General features: G+C 31.1%; 3 protein-coding genes across 3 annotated transcripts; 2 read left to right on the forward strand and 1 right to left on the reverse strand.

Moving 5' to 3' along the window:
* Positions 1-288: 288 nt before the first annotated feature.
* On the reverse strand, positions 289-1120 carry HELRODRAFT_175039 (hypothetical protein; the record flags this gene model as incomplete). Its single annotated transcript, XM_009022479.1, has 3 exons — positions 289-383; positions 502-583; positions 896-1120. The coding sequence occupies 3 exons, from the start codon at positions 1118-1120 to the stop codon at positions 289-291; spliced, it is 402 nt and encodes a 133-aa protein (XP_009020727.1).
* Positions 1121-8650: 7530 nt separating this feature from the next.
* Positions 8651-10575, forward strand: HELRODRAFT_127771 (hypothetical protein; the record flags this gene model as incomplete). The annotated part of the gene is made up of 5 exons (XM_009022480.1): positions 8651-8701; positions 9397-9423; positions 9683-9745; positions 10240-10318; positions 10535-10575. Coding segments are annotated over 5 exons (261 nt in total), but the record flags the coding sequence as incomplete, so codon positions are not given.
* A 2698-nt stretch (positions 10576-13273) lies between these two features.
* On the forward strand, positions 13274-19913 carry HELRODRAFT_82229 (hypothetical protein; the record flags this gene model as incomplete). The annotated part of the gene is made up of 12 exons (XM_009022481.1): positions 13274-13399; positions 13472-13570; positions 13778-13849; positions 14522-14646; positions 15310-15373; positions 15709-15834; positions 16550-16678; positions 17728-17878; positions 18547-18639; positions 18820-19013; positions 19207-19296; positions 19695-19913. 12 exons carry the CDS (start codon positions 13274-13276, stop codon positions 19911-19913), a joined length of 1488 nt encoding a protein of 495 aa, XP_009020729.1.
* Between the last annotated feature and the right edge of the window lie 192 nt (positions 19914-20105).

The following is a 20105-nucleotide window of genomic DNA, read 5'->3' on the forward strand; positions in this document are numbered from 1 at the left end:
AAAGAGAGGCGCTCACGCATACCCGCTTCTTCTTGCAGTTTATTTAATGGCGGACTTTTTAGTTGTTCCTTTGGGAGTATTCAATAACAATGCAGTAAAGTCTCAACTGTCTTCTGCTTTCTTTATTACTCCTGTCACATGGATGGCTCCTCTTTGCTTCAATCCTCTTTTCTACTTCCCATTCCGTTTCTCTACTCTTCATTTTTTTCTGCTGTCATTTTTAAGTCTCTCTCCCTCTATCTCTTTTTTTTCGTCAGTTTTCACGAGTTTGTTGGTTCGTGAGGCTGGTTACGTTGGGGTTGTTTCAGTAGCAGGCAACAACCTTTCAATGTTGTGGTAAGTGTAGTTGTTGCAGTTAGTTGCAGTTAGGTTCTGCTGAATTTCTGAAGTGTTTGTACATTTTTGGTTGTTGTTGATTGTTGTATTTGTAGTTGTTTTGTGATGATCTGTGTTTGTTTCTGCTGTTGCTTTCTCCTTGTTGAGTGATGCTTGTTGTTTCACCACCCTGATGATCCACGTACGTGCTTGCCGCAATTCTGTTCTGAAAGCTATCTTCCAATGTTATTGTTAGTAGGTGGTGCTCCTGATGATGAGGATGATGATGATGATAATGATGATGATGATCACGATCATGATGATAATGATGCATCGGGTGGAAGTTTTTAAATGTAATCACCTGAATATCATCCTTGTAGTTGTATTGCAACGTTATTTATCATCTTAACATCTTTCTTGTCTTGTCTATATAGCAAGTAATATGCTGATAAATCAATGGTATCAAAAAATTTTTAACGTTAGTTATTGTCAGTTTTATGTTTTTGTTACTCGTATTAATTATTCTTCGTCAATATGGTTGGATACATTAATGATTGCTAATTTTTCTTTCATCGCCAACGTTGAACGTGCAGTCTTCAATGTGTCTTTGTTCGTGTTGAGCCATCCACTCTGGCAAAGTGCTTGCAATTGCAAAGGTATAACAAAATCCTACTGACGCAGTTCGTTTGATGTTCCTTTCCGAATTATCATTTATGAGGCCACAAAAATATTTATTCGACCAAGTGATTTGCCGGCCTGCCTTGATGTTAATAATTTCATGATTGCCAAAGATCATACGTAACATCCCGATGGTACAACTAAAACTCAAATGTAAAACGCCGTGTTTCTCGTAAAGAGCCGATAGCAATAATTGTAAGTAGTGAACTGAACATCCTCAAAATAAATATTTAACGTCTATAGGATTAGATCTCACTCTTTAATTTGAATGAATGTTTCTTAGCTAGAAATTTTTTTAATGAATTATTTCGAAAAAGTTTTGGAGGTTTTTATTTTTTCAAAAATTTTCGTTTAAAATGTTCTCAAAATTCGCAATGCATTTTACATTTTTAGGCATTGAAACTTCTTAAATTCAATGAAAAAACTTTATTTATTTATTCAATACATGTATATTTTAGCTCAATTGCATTTAAATTTTGTTGTAACCGTTGGAGAAATTGAAATGACAGTTGAAATAATATTTACGCCGGTGTGTCTCAGGTCGTCGCAGATGTCCGCATCGCCGTCGCGGTTGCTGTCGCGGTTGCCGCTGTCGCTCGACCGTTGAAAGTTGTAAATCAAACAGAATGAAGTAACACGTAAGGGAAAAGAATAAATAACTTGAGACAACTAGGAACAAACAACAACTGCACAATTATTTACAGCAACACAACAACAACAACTGCATAATTATTTACAACAACACAAAAACAAATGCATAATTATTTAAAACAACACATCAACAACTGCACCATTATTTACAACGACACGAAGATGCACAAAACGCAAAAAGATTAATTACAAACGAAACAACCACAACAAAACAGCGATTTACAACAACAAACCAGTCACCATACCAACAACAACAACAACAACAACAACAAAGCATTTATTTACAACCAGGCAACCAGCATAATCTAAAACGAACCTGTGCTAAATAAACGACTGAGAAGATTTTAAATAACGGAACGAGACAGTGTTAATCAGCAGTGCTGCTCTGCAAACAAACGAACCCATCACTAAAAATATTTACATAACGTTTGCAAAACTTGCTTTCAAAAATGACAGCTTAAATTTTGGAAGAAAAATCTTTGTAACAGTGAATGTGAAGAGGTCTGTTTGCGCTACATTAACACCACAATCGCATTTAAAACAACAACAATAACAACAACAACACTTAGAGTAACAACGACAACAATGACATTAGCAACAACGTGACAACAATAAAGACAATACCAGCAGCGGTAACAACAGTATCAATAGTAGCATAAAACAACAAAGACAATCCATAAAAAATGCCAACCCAGCTATAAATCAACAATTATTCTCTCAGCATGTGGCATCAACGCGGGCTACGACAATTCCAACACCAACAACTACATTGCCAGCGTCAGAAACAACGACAGCGGTTCTGACATCAAAAGAAAATTAACTTTTAAAAAATATTAACACCAATATTATAAATTACAACAACAACAACAACATAGACACATAACAACATATTTAAAGAAACAACACCACGTTAACAACAGAAACACATAACACCTAACAACAACACATAACGATTAAAAACAACAATGGCACAACAACAATAGAAACACATAGAAACAGCAACGGCACGACAACAACAGAAACACATAACAACAACAGCAAAACCTCTTTCAGCAGCATCATTCAGCAAATCATTCCGGCTGACGTCTGAAGAATGACTAGAGAATGTGAAAGTGGAAAAATTAGGATCCACAAATCTTAAAATGCGTGGCGCTCACTAGTTTTGCATTGTTCGTGATTCTTAACTGGAAGTGTATTGAGAGAAAAGGGAAGGAACTTTAGATGCTAATGCAATGGTTGAAGTCGCCAGGTCTTGTGCTGCAGGGGCAGGGTTCGATTTCAAAGAGACCCACCTGTATCATTTAGAAAAACGTTTATCGAAAAAGTTGGTTCTCTAATACCGTGTGTGTGTGTGTGTGTGTGTGTGTGTGTGTGTGTGTGTGTGTGTGTGTGTGTGTGTGCGTGCGTGTGTGCGTTGTTCAAATAAATATCAAAATGTATCTTCTTAATAACAATCAACATGTATCATTCAAATAAATATCAACATGCATTCTTTTAATAACAATACATGTATTGGATTGTACACGGACTGAACTAAACTGGACTCGTGCATTAGTTAGAAATCGTTGTTTAATTCATTGAACGTTTATTTATTTTCATTTTATTATTTTTTGTTAATATTATATTATATAAATATTATTTATAATAATAATTAATTATAGGTTAAATTACTTTCAGCAATAAATTCAGTGAGTTTAAGAGCGGTTGAGTGCCAATGAGTATCGATTCATCAGTAAGAAGAAGGATGGTTTTCAAGTTAAACTTTTAAGACAAAATATATGCAATGTTCTGAAGATGACGATAAAGATGATGGTAATGAAGGTGATGATGACGACGATGATGAAAACGATGAAGATGATGGTGACGAAGATGAAGAAGATGATGATGGTGGTGGTGGTGATGATGATGACGACGATGATGATGAAAATGGTAATAATGCAGATGCTGCTGCTACTACTGCTGCTGCTGATGATGATGATGATGAAGATGGTGATGACGATGACGACGACAAAAAAACTGATGATGACTTTAAAGATGATGGTGATGATGATTATAAATATCGATAATGCAGTGAATGGACGTGTTAATTTTTTTTATCACAGTCAACGAACGTGATTAATGTGAAGAAGGGAAGGGTAATTAAAATAACTTTTGCTGTGTCTATGAATAACGATGATGATGACGATGATGAAAATGATGATGAAGATGATGATGAAGATGATGATGAAAATGATGATGAAGATGATGATGAAGATGATGAGGATGATTAGGATGATGATGAAGATGATGATGACGATGATGAAGATGATGATGAAGATGATGATAATGATGACGATGATGAAGATGATGAGGATTAAGACGATGAATATGATTACGATGATGATGAAGATGATGACGATGAAGATGACGATGACAGAGATGATGCTTATGACGGTAATGAATGATTTTGTTGATGACTATGATTATAGCATACATGAGAGAAAGATGACGACACTGATGATGGTGTAACAGCCTAACGAGTTAACTTATTTTCACAAGTACACACGTGGATTTAAATTTTTTTAGCTACTTTTTTAAAAAGCCCTAAAAATACGACTGAAATTCAGGTTGGCAGGCATGCAGGCAGGCAGATACTATCACATGGTCAGTCCGGAAGCTTTCTTCTCCTACTTTGATTTTTTGTTTTTTCATCGTCCTTTAATTGTCCACTCGAAGTCCTTTGATGCTTTCCAGCTGAACATGCAGAGGAGAATGAATAGATACAAGTCCAAAAAGTTCATCAATATTTGATGGGGTCAGTAAAAGTTTTTTGTGACTGGCGGAAAGACGTTGAGGAGGCATAAATGACAATAGCTGCTGGCTTGGATTGGATGCTTTCAACGGCAGCACAATTAGACTATCCACTCATTCTTTCGTTTATTCACTCAATGATTATTTGTACATATAGATGCACACTTTCAAAGATATCCACAATTTTTGTTTTAATTAACAATATCATTCACTCGTATTTAAAAAATGTTTGCATTAAATTTCTTGCTAACGTTATCTTAATTCAACATGATCATTCAACATAATTCTAATACATCTCTCTTCGCATTCGATACTCGCCGATAAGCCACAACTTGCATCTCGTAGACAGACAGACAGGAAAGTAGCAGCATCAGCCGTAGTGAGGGGAGCGATAATGGGTCTCGGGAGATCTCCGCGGAGCAACAAAAAATATCTTTCTCCTCTAATGAATGAGCGTCGCGAGATGGCAGGCAAACGACATGAAACATGGACGTCCCGGGCATTAATATTCTTATCAAAGGAGACAGAAAACTTTCAAAAGACGTCCGTTAAATAAAGATTGATTGTTGAACTTTTTCATTGTTCTCCTCTCTCTTTCTTTCTCTCTCTCTTTTTCTACCTAATGACGATCATTTCAAAGATGATAATGATGGGAGAAAGTTTTGATGAAAATGTGGCGAAGAGGAAGTACATATGCTACGTCACCTGGACTGGCTGGTTCTGTTTCTCGTCCTCGACATCCACACACGCCTCATCAAATGCCCAAACCAACCTCGAACGATTTAGGCCAATAAATAGGTTTTAATATAATAATCTACTACATTCAAAGCAATATGAACAGCCATCTCATTTAACTTCGACATTTACAGTATCTTGCTTACTTTATTATTTTCATAAGCCGCAAATTATGCAAATAATAAAATATAAAAATTTTTCAGTACACCAACAAGCCCCACAATACAAATGTATATACGGCAGCACTGGCATCAAAAGAAAAGCTTTTTCACAACAACAATAACAACAAAGTAGGTGTATAGCTAAATAAATTCCATAAGCTTGCAAGTACAAACTTCCTAGGGCCATTTAAAAAGGTGTAATATGAAGTTGCAGATGTAATTAAATGTTTCAGTTTTCTAGCTTTGGGGCAGGTGATATTAGGTGTTCATATTGAATGTCTGTCTCGTGCCTTTGTTTGCTTGCTCTAAACATTTTATTGTAAACTTCATCGTATGGAAAGTTATTAAATACTAATAATAATAGCTCACGTTAAAAAAAATCTTTTTAATTATTAAATAATTTTTGTGTCGTGGTTTATATAACTTATTTTTTAAATAATTTAAGTAATAAAATTTTTATTATAATTTCCAATCGACAGTTGTGTAAATAAGAAAATTTTTTGAATTGAAGAAAATGACAGAGGTGGAGCAGTAGGCTAAAACTGTGAGAAACACATGTGTGATTTTGTCGTCTGTGCGAATGTGTGTTTGTGAGTGTATGTCTGTATGTGTCTGTGTTTGTATGTGTTTGTGCTTATAAGACTTATTCACTGAAATAAGTAACAGAAATTTATAGACAGCCAAACAATGTGGAGCAATACATTAAACAAAAATAGAAAAAAATCACCAAACACGAGATATGTGGTGTAATGTTTTAATGACAAAAACTTCAAAAACCCTGATATTTGAAATTTAAAAAGAGTAATTTGCAGAAAATATTGAGCAAATGGATGAAGAGCAAAAGGCATAATTGGGAGAAGATTGGAATGGAAGCATTTGATGAAAGTGGGAACGCGCATGTTATTAAATAGGCGAATCACAAAGCAGACAATGTAATTGGCTTTGCATTTTAAATGCTGCTAGCTGGCACCTGCGTTACTATGTATGGAGATATTGAAGATGTACTTGCCGATGTTGCTATTACAGTTTATGTTAAGGTAGTTGTTGATGTTTTTAATGTCATTTTATAATACGTTTATAATAATTTGTTGTTTGCTCATTTATTGTTTGTTTCTTTGTCAAACTGTTGTTGTTGATACGGGAGACGTAGTTGTGGTTTTCATGTTTTTCTGTAAGAAAGTATGTAAGAAAGCATTATTTTGAAATAATGTTCTGAACTTTTGTTGAATTTGTTGCAGCTGTGTTAGTTGTTGTTTGTTATGTGTTTGTTATTTTTTCGCTGAAATGTTGATGCTTTTAATGTAAACAATGACAATATTTTTAACCTCAAATAAAGTTAATTGGTTTTAAGATAATGACATCAATTTAAATCAAAATTATTTCTAATGTATTTTTTCGTAACTCAACTAAAATAAAAATTAAGAAAATCAAGAAAATGAAACAAAAATTTGGGTTGTGCAAGCAAATAAAAGTTTATTCAAAGATTTAAAACCAATTTCTGAAGAAAAAAATCTGAATCCGAAGCTGACAACACAACAAAACAACAAAAATATCAACTCAAACAATAATACAAACAACAAACAATAAAAACCGTAAATAATAAAGAAAAACTTGTTGATAACAACAAAAACATGACAACAACAAACAACAACACCCTTGGCGCAATCAGACAATACTAATTAACAAGATCTTGATTGACTACGATTCCTACACCACATGTGGCGATATTTTGCTGTTGTTTTTTGTTAAGGCTGCGTTGTTGTTTTTGTGTTGTTGTTGTTGTTGTTGCTGCCACTGAAAATTTGTCTTTGTTGTTTTGTTGTGGTTGTTGGTGTAATTGTTGTAGGTGTCTCAGTCGTTGTTGTTTTATTGTTGTTATGTCAATTGTTTTGTTGTTGGTAACATTTCAAAAAAATTTTTTAAATGTTTTAACAGTTATTACGGTTAATAATGTTTTTCTTACTGTAAATTTTGCTGATAAGAATTTGCAGGTACTGAAATAATGTTTTTGTTGTTTTGTTGTAATTGTATTTTTTCTTTTTTTTTTCGTTTTATTTGTTTGTTTGTTCGTTCGTTTAGTCATCTAAATATTTAAAACATTAATCTCCTCAAATTAGATTATTGTTATAGTAGTTTGTTTGATTAATTTAAATTGAATTTATTTCTAGTAGATTTTTTGATTTTAGTGTTATGTCTATTTATTTATTATTAATATAGTTATCATTATTTATTTTCATTGGTTCACACGTCCGTTTTTTATATCAGTAAACATAATATTGTGAAAATGAATCCATATATTATATTTTACAATTTTAAAAACGCTCATAAACATGAAAACGTCAAAAAATGTACATCATTATAGACTAAAACAACAACAACAAAACCAACATCAACAACATCAAACTTGATCATCAACAACAAAGACATCAACAACTTTAACAACAACTTTAAAAACAACAACAACCTAAAATTCAATTTTGTTCGTCAGTTGCTTTTTGATGAAATTATCAAGCAACTTTAAACGAAGACAACGACAAACAAACTTGCCAAATTGACACGCATCAGCACTCCACTCCTAATGCAAATAACAACAACAGCGGATAAATAGAATGAAAATATGACTCTGTAACAAGTAAATTAATAAACATCCTAGTGCAAACGGTTTCGACAAAATCCTACAAAGATGCAACAAAGATATGAAGCGCCCAAGATAATATTAATGACTTAATTTGTAAAATAGTACCTATGTAGTACACAGGAAGGGTAACAACATCAAGTGGGCCAGTTGGAAGAAGAGTATCAACATCAAGTGGGCCAGTTGGAAGAAGGGTATCAACATCAAGTGGGCCAATTGGAAGAAGGGTATCAACATCAAGAGGGTCAGTTGGGCATCTGCGAGCAGTACCAGGTTCGAATTCTAACAAAAAGATCTCCGCCTATCACATTTATGTACGATGCCTGTGCACTACGGATTCCTCTGAGCCTAGAAAAGTGTAATAGATCTCTACCCCTTTTTTTGAATGGTTAAATATAACCAAATTAAGAAAACGGTTTTTATATAAATTTAATTAATATTCAAAAGTATGCTAAGATTTTGTGATAAATTTTTAGAAAACTTTCAATTCAACTTAACCAAAAATTGATGTAAATTAGTCATTAATGTTTTTGCAAAAGTTTAGTATTATTTAATTTCATCAAATTACTTTTCTTTGAAAGAAATTTATTTTGTTTAAATTTATTGATTTAATTTTCTTTGCAATCGTTTCCGAATCGATCCTTTTTTCGCTCGCGGCTTATTTTCAAGTTCGTAAAATTTTAAAATGGCGTATCAGGGAGCTCAAAAAGTGCAGAAAGTCATGGTCCAGCCAATTGTATCCTTTTTACAAATTATATTTTGTATTCAGTTTGTTTAATTGTTTTGTGTTCAGTTTTTTGTTAGAGATTGTAAGTTTTGTAATTTGTAAGTACAATTCTGGAGACCCTGCTAGAAAGCTTTGTTAAAAATTTGTAAACAGAGTCTTTTATTTATTTTTTGATCATGTATTAAGCTTAATTTATTTTGAGTTTTGTTTATATTTAATGTTTGAATTTTAAAATGAAGCAGGTCAAATTCAAGTTAAATACATATTAATAATGCATGACTGCATCATGAGAATAAAATACATGAAGGAAGAAACCTCACCTAATTAAAATTCTTATTACAGTTTCTACTTTTATGGTAGAAGAATAGAGCAACAAAGTTTAAATTATTCCTGAATTATTTTTAGTTAATTTTTACAAGCAAACTTTCACTATTCTATAATAGGTTAATGTTAATAATAGGTTAATGTTAATAATTGTTAATATTTAATAAAATAAATAAATACTAATAAATTAGGAACGTGATCATAAATGATCAAAAAGCCAAGATATACTTTTATAGTTTATACTCACATCATTTTCAATGCTAGATTAATCTAAGATTGCTTATGGCTTTCATTTTAAATTATATTGTTTAATAAATGTTGTTTATTATTTATTTTTAATCCTAAATTTCCAGTATTTTTCTTAACTTTGGTTTTTTCAGAACTTGATTTTTAGATACCTTCAAAATGTTAGTTTTTTCTTTTTTAATTAATGAATGTAATAAATGAATTAAAAAATTAATTAATTATGAAAAAATGTATATTGAAAAATGTTTTAGAAGGAAGTCCTATCAAATTGTAAAAATTATTGTAATTATTTTTTTTCTTGCATATTATCTTGTTTATAATTCTACTTAAACAACATCTTTAGTTTATTTTATTAACACAATAATCTTGTAATTATTTTAATAATTAAATAAATATTACAATTAATATTTTCCCTTGCAGAGATCTCGCATACAAGTTTGGCTGTACGAGCAGACGAATTTGAGAATCGAAGGCTGTATCATTGTGAGCATGTTTTCAAATTTTTAATTTATATTATTAGGGAATAATAATTAGATTAAATTAAAATTATTTTGTCGTTAGCAAAACATTGCTTAATTTCTTACATTTTATTTTTTTTTTTAATTTTTAAAATTTGTATAAATGTTTACTAATGCTAAAAATGTTACAAATCTAACCTGTTTGTTAGGCATAATGGTGATTCTTTCATCTTTTATAAAGGTATTAAGGGTAATGTTGATGACTTAAGCTCCTTTGCTCTTTTTGTTTTTACCCTTGTTTAAAGTTTGAGCTAAGTTAGAATTAACATTTCTGAATTTAAATTTTAGGATTGAAACTCAGTTGTTTTTCCAAACATGTATACATAAAATGATCATCTTAAATTGAATTCTGGTGAGAGCTCTAGCCAGATAATCTGGGGCAATATTGCATTTAATTTTTGTAATTTATGCAATCCAGTTATATATAAATTTTTATAAATTTGTTTTAAAAATTTAAAGGGATTCGATGAGTTCATGAACCTGATGTTGGACGAAGCTGAAGAGTATCATTTGAAGACAAAATCCAGAAAAACTTTGGGTTATTGATAATTTTATAATAATTTATGATTTTAGCCACTTTAATTGTTTGTCTGTATTTAATGTATTCTATTTATATTTTAGTTTTGTTTAACTGAAGTTTATTAATTTTAAACTAACTGCTTGCATTTTTGTTTTGTTGAATTGGATGAACCCTTTGAACCATAATATTTTATTGGAATTGATTGACAACTTTCATTTCGATGTTTCATTTTAGGCAAGATCCTATTGAAGGGAGACAACATCACCCTCATTCAGCAAGTTGGCCAGCCCTCAGATATGGATTGATCAGCAATTTTAAATAATTTTTTGTCTGAATTAACAGTTTCAATTTGTTTTTATGTTGATGAATGTTTGAAGCTAACACTGTTGAAAATTTATTCAGTTTGAAGAGTTGAATGAATGCTGATTTTTCCTGTTTATTTGTTTTTGACGTTTTCCAGAACAAATATGTCAATTGTTACTCCATCTTTTTAAAAACGTGATATGTCTTACACTAAAATTAACCTGAGTGAAATTGCGTAAACTTTAGTGAGGTAGTGAATGATGTTTTCCTGTCAAGAAAAATCGCATTGAATTTTAATTTAGGAATTGAAATATAACACTTGAAGATAACTTCCTGAAAGCTTTTGCTTTATAAAATCGTTGAGCTGATTCAGTGGTTAAAAGCTTGCTCAGCATTGCAGTTTCTGAGTTCGAACAAAATTCTCTACCTTTCATATACTTATTTACTTTCGTGATATCAGTTGTGGCTCAGGCACGTATAATCTGACGTACAATCTGATAGGCATTAGTTTTGCCTCGTTGGGATTGCTCCTAAAAATTTTAGGAGTAAACGTGCTCCTAAAAAGCGTGCAAAATTAATACGCAAATCGGATATCCAGCAGCTTCTGGAAGATTAATTATAAAAATTCTCAAGTATAAGATACGGCATTCTATAGAAAATTCTGGGCAATCAATAAACTTAAGTTTTCTTATCTCATGGAAAAGCTTAGAAACTCCAGTCCTCCTTGCAAAACATTTGAGAAAATTTCACGAACCATCATCAGATTGACACGTCATAAGTCAGATTAATTATAGTAGAACCCATAATATTTCTGACATTCATGGTACTCAGGTACTAATTTGTATATACGTAGGTATAAGTTACAACTTGTATCTCAACGCTATACCTATGCCATACCATTGACGTAAAATAATAATATATAACATAATATGATATAGCGTTCAATAGTCTTCTATTCTAAGTACAGGGTATAGCGTAGCATTTTAATTGTGACATAAATGCAATATAATTTTGAAGAAATTTGTTACATAATATTTTTAATGTAATGTATAATATATTTTACTAATCATTTCTCGCTGGAATACACATGCGCATGTCGTCATATGGATTTTACATAGAATACATTTTCTATACTTATACAGCATTGCATATGCCCATGGTGACACATAGCATGGGTGCTACTTTCAATGCATGTGTATTGTATATAGTGTAATATACGAATAAATATGAATGCGTATATTTATCCATGCTTTATAACACGCATATATACATGATATACATATATATATGTATATATTATTAATCCATAATAAATAAATAAATGACATAACATAACCAACTAAATAATGAATAAATATGTAAGCACTGTGCATTGTATTTCTGTTAGTTATCTTATTCAATTTCAAGTGTTAGTCATTATTATTTTACCTAATGTGTTGTTATACCATAAAACAATGATGATGAAGACGACGACGATGATGATGACAAGGCACCCCAAAGCAATACAAATACGATGTTTAATCTTACTAATGTGTAATTAATTTTTAATTAGGTGTCTTTTCGGGCAAATCATCTAGTTAATTTGTATTTGATCTTGATTTGTTTGATTTGAAAAAATTATCTAACATCATGTTAATAATAAATAAATAAACAAGTTTTTAATTAAATTTTTTGTTGAAATGAAGTAGTTAGATCAGCTGATAAAAATCAATCTGTTCTATTTTGTTTTTTATAAAAATTAAATTTGCTGAAATAATCTTCCTCAATTAATAATAATTTCTATGTCCTGAAGAAATGTTTGCTTTAGAAGACCAAAATAATGATGAGTTACCTCATCCAAGACACAAACACAACAACAACCATAACAAGCAGAATTTCACTACAGAGTTTGCTTCATCAGGGGTTGATTATCACTCTGATGATTCCAATCACATTGCTGATTCTCAATTCTCTGTGCAAGAAATTGAAGGTTCATTCAAAATTTCAAAAGCTTTTTGCTGTTATAAAAGTTATATTAATAAGTATTTGATATAGTGTAGAAAAGTAGATTTTCACAGAAAGCCTACTAAACTAAAACATCATATGCAAACATAGAGCTGTGTTATGGTGGGGTTTAGTTTACTTTACTTTACATATATGAAATATATATAGACGTGTATGTTTTTTCTATAGTATGTATTCAGTATTGAAATTCACAGACATTTTATAATACATAGGAATAATATATGCTTGTGTTTAATCATTAAACTTTTATGTTAATGTTAACCCTACTCCTATTTGGGTGATAACCGTATGGTTGTTACATCACAATAATCAGGATAGAGAAATTTTACCACCATATTCTAATTATATTATCTATGATTCTTAGTTCAATAAATTTGCTAAACATTTAATTGTTGTTATGTTTCAGATTAGCTTCGTTTCATTTTGTTATAATTTTTCATATTATATTAATATGCTCAACTATTTTATTTTATGGTTTATCTCACCACATATTATGTTATGTTTTGATTTTTCACTTCACTAACTTAGTTTAATTTATCTTTTTAGTTTGTTTTAATTTGTTCACACAGTTTTATTTTCAATTTCTTTCTTGGCACCTTTTCAGAAAAGTGCTAACAAAGGCTTAATCTTTAACTTTATCATAGATTTTTTTTTTTCATCACCAATATGGTAGAATCTTGTCAACTCCTAGATAAAAGTAATTCATCACAATTTACTGTGGAAGAAGCAATAGATCATATAGGATTTGGAAAATTTCAAATAAAACTTGTTCTCATATGTGGCCTATTTTCTGTGAGTCTTTTAATATTTGAGTAGTAAAAAATTTTCTTTTGTAAACCTTACATTATTTATTGATGCGTCTAGGCAACAGATGCTTTGGAAATGTTGTTGCTATCTGTACTGTCTCCCGAGTTGAGATGTGAATGGAAGCTGGAAGATTGGCAAGTTGCTTCTATCACAACAGTCGGATATCTTTTTATTTTTTTATTTTTTAAAATTTTATTTGGTAAAATTTGTCTCTTTATTTTAAATATGTTTAACTCATTAATTCTTTATCTTATGGTCACTTTTATTCATATTTAATGCTCATATCTGTTATGCAATAACCAGAATTTCAATACATTTGCTCTAATTGTAAAGATCAAAAAAGGCCTTAAATTCAATTTCCAGGTAGTTTTCATTGGCATGTTCTTTGGATCAGCTGTGTTGGGTTCCTATTGTGATAAACTGGGCAGGTTGCCGGTCAGTTATTTCTTCCAGAGTTTGCAACTGAGTTATAGCAAGAATAAAAAATTAAATGGTTTTGATGACTTTTCTAATGTGCCAGAGATAATTTTTATTTCCAGTTATTTTGATTGTTAAGCCAAAGTGTATCATTGTCACTCAAAATAGATAGAATGAGATATCAGGCTTAATGGCAGTATTTTGTCAGAGGTTGCTATCAGGTACTGCAAAAATTCATCATCAAATGTAACTTTAAAAAATTTGAAACTAGTTTGAAATAATAACTATAAATCATTCTAAATATGTTTAAATATGCTGTCATGGATATAAGCACATTCTGTCTAATAGATGTTTGTTGATGTAAATATTCAGCCAGATGAAAAATTTAATAATAATGAAAAAATAAGGAGAAAAAAACATTATGGCTGGTAATTAAATATTTGAACATTTATTAAATTTTTTAAGTTAATTCACTTTTGTAATATCATGATAAATTAGTTCACAATTAAATAAGTTTAATTTTTTATCTATCGTTAAGAAAGGCAGCATATATGTTGTTTTCAATCTGTAGCACAACTCTGATAAATGTTTGTTCAAGTTATTTGAATGACATGATAAGACTCAAACAATATGAATGTTTACTTTTTAGACGCAACAGAACACAGTTGATTGTTAACTACGACCACACAGGTGATGAAGCTAGCTGCTGCACTGATATTATATTTCGGATTGCTAACGGCAGCCTGTCCAAACTATTGGTGGATACTGGTCATTAGAGGTCTTGTTGGGTTCGGATTTGGCGGTGGCATTCAATCGTTAGCCGCTAATTTTCCATACTTTCATTCATTGAGTTAAATTTTTTCAATAATTGCAACAAAATAATTATTTCCACATTTAACACATTTTATAACGATTTCTCGATCAATCATAATGATGAATCCAATGAAAGATGACAAGTACAATTTCTTAGAAATTAATAGCAACGTAACAGGTTATTTATTAGAATTGTGAAACATTCATTGTCGTCAACATCTGTTCCTCCTGCGTTATAATATCATATGCAAGTTGTATGGTAGTAGTAGTAGTTATTAATGCACGCATGCACGAAACGATTTAGGTACTACTCTCAATATTATCGATATTATTTCAATATTCTTAATAGTAGCTATATGTATTGCACACACGCACACACACACACATGCATGTATAGGATTATCTTAATCCTTTTTAAGCATTCTAATAATTTTGAGTAAGTTTAATGATGATGAAAGATGATGGATATTGACATGTGCAATTTTTATCAGGCAGAAATTTTTTGATTTGTCAAATGCAAATTCTGCATTTTATTATTGAATATTGATTATTCTATTAGATTTTGGTTAAGTGCTACTAATTAATAATTAGCACTCGTTGCAGTAGGACTCTTAGTAATTAACATTAATCAATGATAGTATTCAATTGTTATTTTAAAAAATCAGCTTCACACTGCTTTGTGAGTACCTACCATCGAAGTACAGAGCAAAGATATTGACCATGTACAATGTACGTTATTGTTACTTTTTATTATTGTATTCTTTACATTGTTGATCACTAACATTAATTTTTTTAAAGTAGCCAACAGATTTGTGCATTACTTTTTGTTTTTATATTTCATTTTCTTATATTTACAAGTTTTATATTAATTTTGTAAATTGTAATTTGTAAATAATTTCTGCATAGATTGTGTGGAAGAATTATAAAGCATGAAAATTTAAAAAAAATCTTTAATAGAATCGTTTAGCAATGGTTTATTATGTTAAACAGTGCAAGCAGTATTTATTATAATTAATAAGATGATATTGTATGATGATAGATAAAAAAAGAATTGTAACAAACAGATCATGTGGTCGTCAGGGGCTCTCTTTGAAATCTTCATGGCCTACCTGATCATTCCAACACTCGGCTGGAGAGTGCTTGTCATTGTATCTGCTCTGCCAAGTCTCATCACTCTGCTTACTATTTGGGTTGGTTGGTTAGCCGCTTGTTTGGCTGGTAAAAAGTTGGTTGGCTAATTGCCTGGTTTGCTGATTAGCTTTTGGTGGTTGACTGACTGGTTGGCCGTTTAGATAGCTGGTTGGTTGGTTGGTTAGTTGGTTGGTTTGTTGACTGGTTGGTTCCTTTCTTTTATGCTGTCTTATGTAATGCAGAATGATGTGAGTTTTAAAAGTTGTCTCAAAATATTACATTGATTATTCATTTTTGAAATGTTTGCTTAGCACATGTTAGCTGTCATATTCTGGGTACATGTTGTTCTTTTTCATGTATAAATTATTGTCTCAATCTATTACTTTTTTTAGTCTAACCTAATAAACGTCCTACCTCGGGAAACCGGGTCTCTGGACGCAAAACGAAGATTGATTGATGGTCTATTTTATTTTAATCTATTACACTTACTCAATAACGATTTTACAAAACTGTTTTAAACATTAACTGTTGAATTAAATTAATATTTTATAACAGTGATTTTTATTTTATTTTTGTTATAATTCAATATAAGTTAATAATCGGTAAAACGCATCAACTCATCGCATCAATCAGCCATCAAGTGTCAAACTACATCGACCAGCCAACCAAATCAACTAACCAATCACATTAATCATCAAGTCAAGTCATTTGAACCACGCAATAACATCAACCAATCACATCAATTGATCAACTACACTAACCAACCAATCACAGACACTTCCGGAATCAGCTCGTTATCTCTTAAGTCTTGGCAAAACTAAAGAAGTATTGAAAGTTTTGGAATATATCGCAAAATCAAATGGCTCACAGGTTCCCAGAGGCACCTTGATCTATAACAAAAAGGTGTCTTACATTCAATTTGTCAGTTTCTTTTCAATTGTATGAAAAGTAATCTTATTTTGCATTAAAAGGTTTATAATTGTATTTTATTTTTCATTTCGGTCGGATTAAACCCATGCTTTGTTGGTACATGCAGAGATGCTCTTACCATTCTGCATACATCCAGTGCCGGATCTGTGAGCAGTTTTTTAATAAAAGTCAAAAAAAGAGGACCGTTTTGGGTATAAAATCGAACAAAAAAAAGTTGTCAGCCAAACTACCACAAATCTTGTTCTCCCCCGTGAAAATGTTTGGCCCCTGTTAAAATTTAACATTTTGGCCCCGCCCCCGTCAAAGTTGTCTTGATCCGCCACTGCACAGCATACATCGAACCATATGCTAATGTGTTGTTAACAGACGTTTGCTCCTGAGTTATTGATGTTTTCGTCTGCTTCTATTCTACTATTACTATTACCACCTTAATACTTTTTCTACTACTTTGTATTTTTTGTTGCATACGGCTTTTATGATGTAACATCTGTGGTTTTTATATCTGTTACATGTTTTGTCAAATGTTTCATCATTCTATTGTAATTTACAATTAATCTTCACCATCAACCCCATTATGTAACGTACACGTGCAGGATCAAGGAAAAAAATTAAAAAAAAACCAGTTTGCTTTGATGCTTAACATAAACTCGTTACATTATCAAAGGTCCTATGTGTCCTCTACTTAATTTAGCTTTTGTGTTTTAATGGACCAATGTTTTATCTGTTTCACTAATTATAAGATAGGTTGTCGGATTGGTTTATAGGGTTTGGAATTATTAAAATGATTTTTTTTAAATTAAGTCTATTTTTTGTATTCAAATTATTATCCAAATATTAACAACGAAAATTCTGTTACATTTTTTGATATCCAATTTTGTATCCTATACTGTACACTGTCCTAAATAACTAATATGGGATCAGTTTCATATTTTCTTTTTATGTTATTTCTAAATGAAATAACATTTCATATTATTCAGCTTTGAAAATAAGTTAATTGTATGTTAATTGTATGTTAATTGTAGCTAGTGAGAGGTTCCTTCAAGGACCTTTTTAACAAGGAGTACTTCAGAACCACAGTGCAACTCATGATTGTCTGGTTCGGAGTTGCCTTCGTTTACTACGGTGTCATCTTATCTCAGTCGGAAATTTTGGAGATGGGAGGTGTTTGTGGAGGTTGGTGATCTGGCAGATATTGGCATTATTATTTTATTACTATTATTATTATTCATATTATTATTATTACTATTATTATTATTATCTATACTCATATATAATTAATTACATATACAATGTTTGTTATAAATATGTTGTTATAATTTGTGCATTGATTTTTACGTTGATTTTTCAGGTTATGCTATTTATGATGTTTTTGTGCATCGGTTCAATTTTATACTTTTTCATACTTTAGTGAAATTTCTAATAATATTAGAGTATAGAAACTAGTTATAAGTTTTGTTTGCGTTTCTCGTCGTTATATTTTTACATGTCAGTATATTTTCAACTGTTTGGAACAAGTGGAAGTTAGAACATAACTTCATCTCTGCTACAATTTGATGTCATAAATCATTTGGATTAATTAATAAAGTGTTATAAACTAATCAATTTCAAATCAAATTAATCAATAGTATTATAAATTTTGTTTTATTCCTCCTTAACTGTATAGTTATTATATCATTACAATAAGTTTTCAGCTAAATGCAATGCTTTTGAAAAAAGAATCAATGTTTACTGAAATGTTTTTTCCATTTACTATTAAAAATTAAATTGAATCACACTAGTTTTAAAAGATTTTGGAATTTTTGGAATTTTAATGAATGAGTACTTGCCTGATTAATTTTCAGAATGGAAATCGAAGCAAGAGGGATGCAAGTGCTCTCGACATCACTGGTCCGATTACGTCAGCATGATTGTTGCTACTTTTGGAGAATTTGTTGGTAGGTAGGCGTGTTGTTTGCTGTTTATCATTTTGCGCGTTTACCAGTCTGTTCTCAATAATTTAAGTAGACAAGTTTTTGAACTGGCGAATTATATTTAGAATTTAATTTAATTTTTTTCTTTCTGATCATTGTTCATCATAATAAAATCACTCCTAATTGTGAACGTTGATCATTCAGTTTTGCCGCTGAACTTTCTGATGGTGGACAAGATTGGTCGCCGAATGACCATTGCATCCAACTTTTTGATTGCTGGGATATTCTATCTGCTTGTACAGATTTGTGCCAACGTTACCTTACTAACAGCATTGATGTTTGGTGTCCGGACATTCATAACTGGAGTCTTCAACACCATATACATTTACACAGGGGAGGTGTGAAACTCATATCGTTCACTCATATTCACCATTTACTTTCCATTTTGTAGTATGTTTTGAACTGTACACAATTTTTTATTACCAAGTTTGCGAATTATTTATATTTAATCTTTCTTGATGAACGCAAGCAAGTAGATCCAAATTCAAATGTGATTGTGTACGATTGAATTAACTAATATTATAATGTCAGGTGTTTCCAACGACTGTCAGATCATTTGCATTGGGATCGTGTAGTGCCATGGGAAGGATTGGTTGCATGATAACACCTTTCATAGCTCAGGTATCAATAATTCTATTTTAATCACGACTAACGGTAAATATCAATAAAAATTTCAACAGGCAGATCATAAACTGAAAAATATTCGGCTTGTTGCCGAGTTTGTGTAAAACCATTCTAGTATATAAAAAGACTAGTGAAAATGATTTAAATAATGTTGATATGAAAACATGTTCTGTGGAAGATGCGTTAATCATAGGAATTCAAGGCATCTTCATTTTTTCTTATCGTCATTTACCAATTTACCATCACCTGTATAAACAACTCGATCATATACTTTATGCACCTCTGATTTCAGTTCACTTAATAAATTGGGCAAAGACAACGCAAATTATTTTATAATTCCAATTGTTCGTAACTGTTACAAAGAGCAGAAATGGAATTTAAAATTTTTTTGTTAGGTTCTCATGGGTTTTTCACTGCAACTAGCCATCTGGTTGTATGGTTTGCTATGTATATTGTGTGCCATCGTCACCTACTGTCTGCCCATAGAAACCAGAGGAAGGGAAATGCCAGTAAGTTTCGCAATATCTAAACTTTTTAATTTTTATATGACCCCCCTAACAAAAACTTTTTCTAGCAATCACACGTCAGCTGACACAAGTCGAGGCGTCCCTTGAACCGCCAACCGCACATTCTCATTTCCAACCTATGATTAATCTCAGAGATAATCTATTTTCTGTGTCTCGTCTAGTTTACCTAGCTATTTTTAGTGAGATTTGTATATATGAAGCAAAATGAACACATTTAACTGCAAATTATTTTTTATCTTTTAGATTATACTTTCATACAATCAAATGAGTTACGTATTT

The sequence above is a fragment of the Helobdella robusta genome, assembly GCF_000326865.2.
Source record: "Helobdella robusta unplaced genomic scaffold HELROscaffold_32, whole genome shotgun sequence".
NCBI lineage: Eukaryota > Metazoa > Annelida > Clitellata > Rhynchobdellida > Glossiphoniidae > Helobdella > Helobdella robusta.